The sequence below is a fragment of the Geospiza fortis genome, unplaced genomic scaffold (genome assembly GCF_000277835.1).
Source record: "Geospiza fortis unplaced genomic scaffold, GeoFor_1.0 scaffold1089, whole genome shotgun sequence".
Lineage (NCBI taxonomy): Eukaryota > Metazoa > Chordata > Aves > Passeriformes > Thraupidae > Geospiza > Geospiza fortis.
This window is the reverse complement of record NW_005054717.1, coordinates 15499-24837: the sequence shown is the minus strand read 5'-3', so window position 1 is coordinate 24837 and position 9339 is coordinate 15499. Positions and strand designations below refer to the sequence as shown.

Here is a 9339-nt window from a genome sequence, read left to right as displayed (position 1 = left end):
ACATTGGAACCTCATGGTGGACATTGGAACCTCATGGTGGATGTTGGGACCCCGTCATGGACATTGGAACCCCGTGGTGGACGTTGGGACCCCATGGTGGACATTGGGACCCCATGGTGGATGTTGGGACCCCGTGGTGAACATTGGAACCTCATGGTGGACATTGGAACCTCATGGTGGACATTGGAACCTCATGGTGGACATTGGAACCTCATGGTGGATGTTGGGACCCCGTCATGGACATTGGAACCCCGTGGTGGACGTTGGGACCCCATGGTGGATGTTGGGACCCCATCATGGACATTGGAACCCCGTGGTGGACGTTGGGACCCCATGGTGGACGTTGGGACCTCATGGTGGGTGTTGGAACCCTATGGCGGATGTTGAGAACCCCCAATGGGTGTTGGGACCCCATGGTGGACGTTGGAACCTCATGGTGGACATTGGGACCCCGTGGTGGACATTGGGACCCCATCATGGACGTTGGGACCCCTTGGTGGACATTGTGACCCCATGACAGGTTCTAGGAGCCTGTGGTGGCCGTTGTGACCCCATGGTGGACATTGTGACCCCATGACAGGTTCTAGGAGCCCTTGGTGGACATTGTGACCCCGTGACAGGTTCTAGGAGCCCTTGGTGGCACTCACAAGCACTGTGGTCCCTGGCGGGTGACCTGGCAGCGGCCATGGTGGCACTCCAGGCTCTGGGGCAGGTTGGGCGTGCAGGAGGTGACGCAGTGCAGGACCCCCGAGGTCACCACCGCCCAGAAGAAGTCACCGTAGCCAGCGGGGGCTCGCTGGTGGCACAGCTCTGGACAGGGAGGGGACAACAAGGGGACATTGAGGGGCGGGTGAGGGACAGGAGATGTTGGGTGGGCAGAGGGTGGTGGGATGGGCAGAAGGGTCCATGGGGTGTTAAGGAGGGTCCATGGGGTGGTCAGGAAGGTCCATGGGGTGGTCAGGAGGGGGTGGGGTGGTCAGGAGGGTCCATGGGGTGGTCAGGAGGTGGTGGGGTGGTCAGGGGGGTCCATGGGATGATCAGGAGGGTCCATGGGGTGGTCAGGAGGGTCCATGGGGTGGTCAAGGTCTCCACGCCAGTCTCACCATCCAGGTCCATCACCTCCCTCATGGCGCTGACCACGGGGTTGGGTCTCAGCACCAGGCACAGCACGGCTGGGGTGGGAGGAGAAGACATCAGAGACCACCCTTGGATGCCCCAGCTGGACCCCAGAGGTCCAGGGGAGGTCCCACAAGGGGTCCAGGAGGATCTGGGGGGGCTTTTGGAGGGTCACCCACAGGTGTTGTGCTGGCACTGGCCCTGGCCGGCCTCCGCCTCCCGCAGGTTCTCCACCATCTCCTTCGTGGTCTCCTGGAACTTCTCGGTGGTGTTGCTGCTCTGGGCCGTGGTGAAGAACACCTGGTGTCCCACCACGATGCTGCCGGACCTTCAGGGAGGGGACACAGGAGGTCACAAGGGGGGGGGGGGCTGGGGACATCCCACCCCACCCCAGCTTTGGGGGTGGTCAGGGACCTCCTTACTTGAGGCTGGTGATCTCCACGCCCTCGTAGCCAGGGATGGTCCCATAGATCTTCTTGATCTGCAAGGACAGAAGGTCACCTTGGTGGTCACCTCCGTGGTCACCTTGGTGGCCGTGGTGGGACACTGTGGTCACGCCACGTCCTCACCTCCTGCCGGAAGTGGTTCTGGAAGGAGAGGAAGGTCTCGGAGTCAGGGTCCTTCAGGTCCTCGGAGTAGTTGAAGTTGGTGAGGGTCACCTCCATGTCCACGGCGGCCATGATGGTCCCAGGGAACGCTGGAGGAGCAATGGGGTTGGTGGGGTAGGATGGGGGGGTGAGGACCTCCAGGGTGTCCAGGACCACCCCACCAAGGAAACCAGGAACCCCAAAGTGACCAGGACCTCCAAGATGTCCAGGAGCCCCAAAGTGACCAGGACGTCCATGATGTCCAGGACCACCAAGGAGACCAGGAACCCCAAGGAGACCAGGACCTCCAAAGACACTAGAACCTCCAAGGTGCTGAGAACCCCATGAAGATCAGAACCCCAAAGAAGACCAAGACCCCCAAAACCATCAAAACCCCCAAAAACCACCAGGACCCCCAAGAAGACCAGGACCCCCAAAGACACCAGGACCACCAAAACCACCAGGACAACCAAGAGGACCAGGAACCCCAAAACCACCAGAACATCCAAGGTGCCCAAAACCCCCAAGAAGACCAAGACCCCCAAGATGCCCAGGAATCCCAAAACCACCAGGACCACCAAGAAGACCAAGACCCCAAAGACACCAGCACCACCGAGGTGCTGAGGATCCCCAAGAAGACCAGGAACCCCAAGATGCCCAGGTCCCCCAGGTGCGAGGTGGCCCCACCACTCACGCAGGTTGGTGTCCACGGTGTCGGTGGAGAACTCGCAGCGTGGTCCGGCGTAGGACGGCGAGCAGAGACATCCGGTGCCACTGGGGGTCCCCCCGTTCTCACACAGCCCTGGTGGGACACGGGGACATCAGGGACAGCCCCGGGGACACCCCAGGAGAAGGTGGAGCTCACCTGGGGAGGACTCACCTGGTGGAGGTGGAACCGTGGTGGGGAAAGGGGTGGTGGAGATGGTGGGTGACGTGGAGGCCAGCAAGGTGGTTGCGGTGGTCCGTGAGGTCATGGTGGGCTCTGGGAAGGTCGTGGAGGTCCCTGAGGAGGTCGTGGTTGTCTCTGGGGTGGTCGTGGTGGTCCTTGAGGTGGTCGTGGTGGTCTCTGGTGTGGTTGTGGAGGTCCCCGAGGTGGTTGGGGTGGTCTTAGGAGTGGTCGTGGTGGTCTCTGGTGTGGTTGTGGAGGTCCATGAGGTGGTCGTGGAAGACCCTGAGATGGTTGGGGTGGTCGCTGTGGTGGCTGTGGGTGTCCCTGTGGTGGTTGGGGTGGTCTTAGGGGTCGTCGTGGAGGTCTCTGATGTGGTCGTGGTGGTCCCTGAGGAGGTCGTGGTGGTCTCTGGGATGGACGTGGTGGTCACTGAGGTTGTGGAGGTCTCTGTGTTGGTCGTGGGTGTCTCCGAGGTGGTTGGGGTGGTCCCTGAGGTGCTCGTGGTGGAGCCTGAGAAGGTGGTGGTGGTCCCTGGGGTGGTCATCCCTGACATGGTCGTGGTGGTCCCTGAGGAGGAGGTGGTGGTCCCTGGGGTGGTCATGGAGCTCCCTGATGTGGTTGTGGAGGTCGGTGGGGTGGTCGTGGTGGTCTCTGAAGTCGTGGAGGTCCATGAGGTGGTTGGGGTCGTCTTATGAGTGGTCATGGTGGAGCCTGAGGAGGTCGTGGAGGTCCCTGAGGTGATTGTGGAAGACCCTGAGATGGTTGGGGTGGTTGCTGTGGTGGTCGTGGGTGTTCCTGAGGTGGTCGTGGAGGTCATTGAGGTCGTGGGGGTCTCTGGTGTGGTGGTGGAGGTCCCTGACATGGTTGTGGTGGTTCCTGAGGTGGTGGTGGTCTTTGGGAAGATCGTGGTGGTCACTGAGGTTGTGGTGGTCTCTGATGTAGTCATGGCGGTCCCTGAAGTCGTGGACCTCCATGAGGTGGTTGGGGTGGTCTTAGGAGTGGTCATGGTGGACCCTGAGGAGGTAGTGGAGGTCCCTGAAGTGGTCATGGTGGTCCATGACGTGGTCGGGGTGGTCTCTGATGTGGTCGGGGTGGTCACTGAGGTGGTGGAGGTCTCTGGGAAGGTTGTGGTGGTCACTGGGGTGGTCGTGGAGGTCCCCGAGGTGGTTGGAGTGGTCCCTGACATGGTTGTGGTGGTCCCTGAGGTGATTGTGGAAGACCCTGATATGGTTGGGGTGGTCGCTGGGGTGGTCCTAGGTGTTCCTGAGGTGGTCGTGGAGGTCATTGAGGTCATGGTGGTACCTGAGGTGGTCGTGGGGGTCTCTGGTGTGGTCGTGGAGGTCCCTGACACGGTTGTGGTGGTTCCTGAGGTGGTGGTGGTCTTTGGGAAGATCGTGGTGGTCACTGAGGTTGTGGGGGTCTCCGGTGTGGTCGTGGAGGACACTGAGGTGGTCGGGGTGGTCCCTGACATGGTTGTGGAGGTCCCTGAGGTGGTCATGGAAGACCCTGAGATGGTTGAGGTGGTCACTGAGGTGGTCGTGGGGGTCTCTGGTGGGGTCATGGGTGTCCCTGAGGTGGTTGGTGTCATCTCTGGGCTAGTCGGGGTGGTCAATGGGATGGTCGTGGTGGGCCCTGAGGTCGTGGAGGTCTCTGGGAAGGTGGTGGAGCTCGTGGAGGTCCCGGACATGGTTGTGGTGGACCCTGAGGTGGTTGTGGAGGACCCTGGGGTGGTTGTGGAGGTCACCGAGGTCATGGAGGTCTCTGAGGTGGTCGTGGGTGTCCCTGTGGTGGTTGTGGAGGTCTCTGGGATGGTCGTGGTGGGCCCTGAGGTCGTGGAGGTCTCTGGGAAGGTGGTGGAGCTCGTGGAGGTCCCGGACATGGTTGTGGTGGACCCTGAGGTGGTTGTGGAGGTCTCTGAGGTCGTGGAGGTCTCTGGGAAGGTGGTGGAGCTCGTGGAGGTCCCGGACATGGTTGTGGTGGACCCTGAGGTGGTTGTGGAGGTCTCTGGGATGATCGTGGTGGTCGCTGGAGTCGTGGAGGTCCCTGAGGTGGTTTGGGTGCGAGGTCGTGGTGGTCACTGGTGTGGTCGTGGGTGTCCCTGAGGTGGTTGTGGAGGTCTCTGGGATGGTCGTGGTGGTCGCTGGAGTCGTGGAGGTCCCTGAGGTGGTTTGGGTGCTCTCTGTTGTGGTCGTGTGTGTCCCTGAGGAGGTTGGGGCGGTCTTAGGGGTGGCTGAGGTGGTCCATGAGGTCGTTGAGGTCCCAGATGTGGTCATGGTAGAGCCTGAGGAGGTCGTGGAGGTCCCTGGGGTGGTGGTGGAGCCAGAGGTGGTTGTGGAGGTCTCTGTGATGGTCGTGGAGGTCTCTGTGGTGCTCGGGATGGTCCCTGTGATGGTCGTGGAGCTCCCTGGGGTGGTTGTGGAGGTCTCTGAGGTCGTGGAGGTCTCTGGGAAGGTCGCAGTGGAGGTTCCTGAGGAAGTGGTGGAGGTCACTGGTGTGGTTGTGGGTGTCCCTGAGGTGGTTGGGGTGGTCACTGGGGTGGTCGTGGAAGACCCTGAGGAGGTTGGGGTGGTCTCTGTGATGGTTGTGGAGGTCACTGAGGTCGTGGAGGTCTCTGAGATGATCGTGGTGGTCACTGGTGTGGACGTGGGTGTCCCTGGTGTGGTTGTGGAGGTCTCTGGGATGACCGTGGTGGTCTCTGAGGTTGTGGAGGTCCCTGAAGCGGTCGTGGAGGACGCTGTGGCGCTCGGGATGGTCCCTGTGATGGTGGTGGAGGTCTCTGAGGTGGTCGTGGTGGTTCCTGATGTGGTCCAGGTGGTCCATGAGGTGGTTGGGCTGGTCACTGGGGTGGTCGTGGAGCTCCCTGGGATGGTGGTGGTGGTCACAGGGGTGGTCGTGGGTGTCCCAGAGGTGGTTGTGGAAGACCCTGGGATGGTGGGAGTGGTCATTGTGGTGGTTATGGAGGTCACTGGGGTGGTTGGGGTGCTCTTAGGAGGGGTCGTGGTGGTCTCTGAGATGGTTGGGGTGGTCCCAGATGTGGTTGTGGAAGACCCTGAGGAGGTTGGGGTGGTCTCTGTGATGGTTGTGGAGGTCACTGAGGTCGTGGGTGTCCCTGAGATTGTCATGATGGTCACTGGTGTGGACGTGGAGGTCTCTGGGATGGTCGTGGTGGTCGCTGGAGTCGTGGAGGTCTCTGCTGTGGTCGTGGAGGTCCCTGAGGTTGTCCTGCTGGTCCACGAGGCGGTTGTGGTGGTCTTAGGGGTGGCTGTGGTGGTCCCTGGGGTGGTCATGGAGCTCCCTGACGTGGTTGTGGAGGTCGGTGGGGTGGTCGTGGTGGTCTCTGATGTGGTCGTGGTGGTCCCTGAAGTCGTGGAGGTCCATGAGGTGGTCATGGTGGTGGTCCATGAGGTGGTTGGGAAGGTCCCTGAGGTGGTCGTGGAGGTCTCTGAGGAGGTCGGGGTGGTCTCGGATGTGGTCGGGGTGGTCACTGAGGTGGTGGAGGTCTCTGGGAAGGTCGCAGTGGAGGTTCCTGAGGAAGTGGTGGAGGTCACTGGTGTGGTTGTGGGTGTCCCTGAGGTGGTTGGGGTGGTCACTGGGGTGGTCGTGGAAGACCCTGAGGAGGTTGGGGTGGTCTCTGTGATGGTTGTGGAGGTCACTGAGGTCGTGGAGGTCTCTGAGATGATCGTGGTGGTCACTGGTGTGGACGTGGGTGTCCCTGGTGTGGTTGTGGAGGTCTCTGGGATGACCGTGGTGGTCTCTGAGGTTGTGGAGGTCCCTGAAGCGGTCGTGGAGGACGCTGTGGCGCTCGGGATGGTCCCTGTGATGGTGGTGGAGGTCTCTGAGGTGGTCGTGGTGGTTCCTGATGTGGTCCAGGTGGTCCATGAGGTGGTTGGGCTGGTCACTGGGGTGGTCGTGGAGCTCCCTGGGATGGTGGTGGTGGTCACAGGGGTGGTCGTGGGTGTCCCAGAGGTGGTTGTGGAAGACCCTGGGATGGTGGGAGTGGTCATTGTGGTGGTTATGGAGGTCACTGGGGTGGTTGGGGTGCTCTTAGGAGGGGTCGTGGTGGTCTCTGAGATGGTTGGGGTGGTCCCAGATGTGGTTGTGGAAGACCCTGAGGAGGTTGGGGTGGTCTCTGTGATGGTTGTGGAGGTCACTGAGGTCGTGGGTGTCCCTGAGATTGTCATGATGGTCACTGGTGTGGACGTGGAGGTCTCTGGGATGGTCGTGGTGGTCGCTGGAGTCGTGGAGGTCTCTGCTGTGGTCGTGGAGGTCCCTGAGGTTGTCCTGCTGGTCCACGAGGCGGTTGTGGTGGTCTTAGGGGTGGCTGTGGTGGTCCCTGGGGTGGTCATGGAGCTCCCTGACGTGGTTGTGGAGGTCGGTGGGGTGGTCGTGGTGGTCTCTGATGTGGTCGTGGTGGTCCCTGAAGTCGTGGAGGTCCATGAGGTGGTCATGGTGGTGGTCCATGAGGTGGTTGGGAAGGTCCCTGAGGTGGTCGTGGAGGTCTCTGAGGAGGTCGGGGTGGTCTCGGATGTGGTCGGGGTGGTCACTGAGGTGGTGGAGGTCTCTGGGAAGGTCGCAGTGGAGGTTCCTGAGGAAGTGGTGGAGGTCACTGGTGTGGTTGTGGGTGTCCCTGAGGTGGTTGGGGTGGTCACTGGGGTGGTCGTGGAAGACCCTGAGGAGGTTGGGGTGGTCTCTGTGATGGTTGTGGAGGTCACTGAGGTCGTGGAGGTCTCTGAGATGATCGTGGTGGTCACTGGTGTGGACGTGGGTGTCCCTGGTGTGGTTGTGGAGGTCTCTGGGATGACCGTGGTGGTCTCTGAGGTTGTGGAGGTCCCTGAAGCGGTCGTGGAGGACGCTGTGGCGCTCGGGATGGTCCCTGTGATGGTGGTGGAGGTCTCTGAGGTGGTCGTGGTGGTTCCTGATGTGGTCCAGGTGGTCCATGAGGTGGTTGGGCTGGTCACTGGGGTGGTCGTGGAGCTCCCTGGGATGGTGGTGGTGGTCACAGGGGTGGTCGTGGGTGTCCCAGAGGTGGTTGTGGAAGACCCTGGGATGGTGGGAGTGGTCATTGTGGTGGTTATGGAGGTCACTGGGGTGGTTGGGGTGCTCTTAGGAGGGGTCGTGGTGGTCTCTGAGATGGTTGGGGTGGTCCCAGATGTGGTTGTGGAAGACCCTGAGGAGGTTGGGGTGGTCTCTGTGATGGTTGTGGAGGTCACTGAGGTCGTGGGTGTCCCTGAGATTGTCATGATGGTCACTGGTGTGGACGTGGAGGTCTCTGGGATGGTCGTGGTGGTCGCTGGAGTCGTGGAGGTCTCTGCTGTGGTCGTGGAGGTCCCTGGGGTTGTCCTGCTGGTCCACGAGGCGGTTGTGGTGGTCTTAGGGGTGGCTGTGGTGGTCCCTGAGGTGGTCGCCCCTGACATGGTCATGGTGGTCCCTGAGGAAGAGGTGGTGGTCCCTGGGGTGGTCATGGATGTCCCTGACGTGCTTGTGGAGGTCGGTGGGGTGGTCGTGGGTGTCTCCGAGGTGGTCGTGGTGGTCCCTGGGGTGGTTGTGGAGGTCCCTGAGGTGATTTGGGTGGTCTCTGTTGTGGTCGTGTGTGTCCCTGAGGAGGTTGGGGTGGTCTTAGGGGTGGCTGAGGTGGTCCATGAGGTCGTTGAGGTGCCAGATGTGGTCATGGTAGAGCCTGAGGAGGTCGTGGAGGTCCCTGGGGCCGTGGTGGACCCTAAAGTGGTCGTGGAGCTCCCTGACAGGGCTGTGGGGGAGCCAGAGGAGGTTGGGGTGGTCTCTGTGATGGTTGTGGAGGTCACCGAGGTCGTGGAAGTCTCTGAGGTTGTCGTGATGGTCACTGGTGTGGTCGTGGAGGTCTCTGGGATGGTCGTGGTGGAGCCTGAGGAGGTTGGGGTGGTCTCTGGGGTGACCGTGGTGGTCTCTGAGGTCGTGGAGGAACCTGGGGTGGTCGTGGGTGTCCCTGAGGTGGTCGTGGAGGTCTCTGAGATGGTCGTGGTGGTCACTGGTGTGGTTGTGAGTGTCCCTGAGGTGGTTGAGGTGGTCTCTGGGATGGTCGTGGTGGTCGCTGGTGTGGCTGTGGGTGTCCCTGAGGTGGTCAGTGTGGTCCCTGTGATGGTGGTGGAGGTCTCTGTGTTGGTCATGGTGGTTCCTGAGGAGGTCGTGGAGGTCTCTGTGGTGCTCAGGATGGTCCCTGTGATGGTTGTAGAGGTCACTAGGGTGGTCGTGGAGGTCTCTGGGATGGTCGTGGAGGACCCTGAGGAGGTTGGGGTGGTCCCTGTGGGAATCGTGGAGGAATCTGTGGTGGTCGGGGTGGTCCCTGATGTGATCGTGGAGAGTTCTGTGGTGGTTGGGGTGGGCCCTGAGGTGGTTGTGGAGGTCTTAGGGGTGGTCGTGGAGGTCCCTGGGCTGGTGGTCGTGGTCCCTGAGGAGGTGGTGGTGGTGCCTAAGGTGGTCGTGGAGGTCACTGGGGTGGTCGTGGAAGACCCTGAGGTGGTTGAGGTGGTCTCTGGGGTGACCGTGGTGGTCACTGGAGTCATGGAGGTCCCTGAAGTGGTTGTGGAGGACGCTGTGGTGGTCACGGTGGTCCCTGTGATGGTGGTGGAGCTCCCTGGGATGGTGGTGGAGGTCACCGAGGTCGTGGAGGTCTCTGAGATGGTCGTGGTGGTCACTGGTGTGGTTGTGGGTGTCCCTGAGGTGGTTGAGGTGGTCTCTGGGGTGACCGTGGTGGTCACTGGAGCTGTGGAA

General features: G+C 61.6%; 1 protein-coding gene across 1 annotated transcript in view; it reads right to left on the bottom strand.

Annotated features, from left to right (window-relative positions):
• Nucleotides 1-3291: 3291 nt before the first annotated feature.
• The window catches only part of LOC106632091 (mucin-2-like), an 8118-nt gene continuing 2070 nt past the window's right edge, over nt 3292-9339 (bottom strand). Inside the window, exons 2-6 of the mRNA XM_031065247.1 lie at nt 6891-9302; nt 5856-6260; nt 4206-4432; nt 3368-3635; nt 3292-3303 (exon numbers count right to left, since the gene is read on the bottom strand). Coding sequence (XP_030921107.1) covers nt 3292-3303; nt 3368-3635; nt 4206-4432; nt 5856-6260; nt 6891-9302 — 3324 coding nt within the window. The remainder of the gene's footprint in view (nt 3304-3367; nt 3636-4205; nt 4433-5855; nt 6261-6890; nt 9303-9339) is intronic.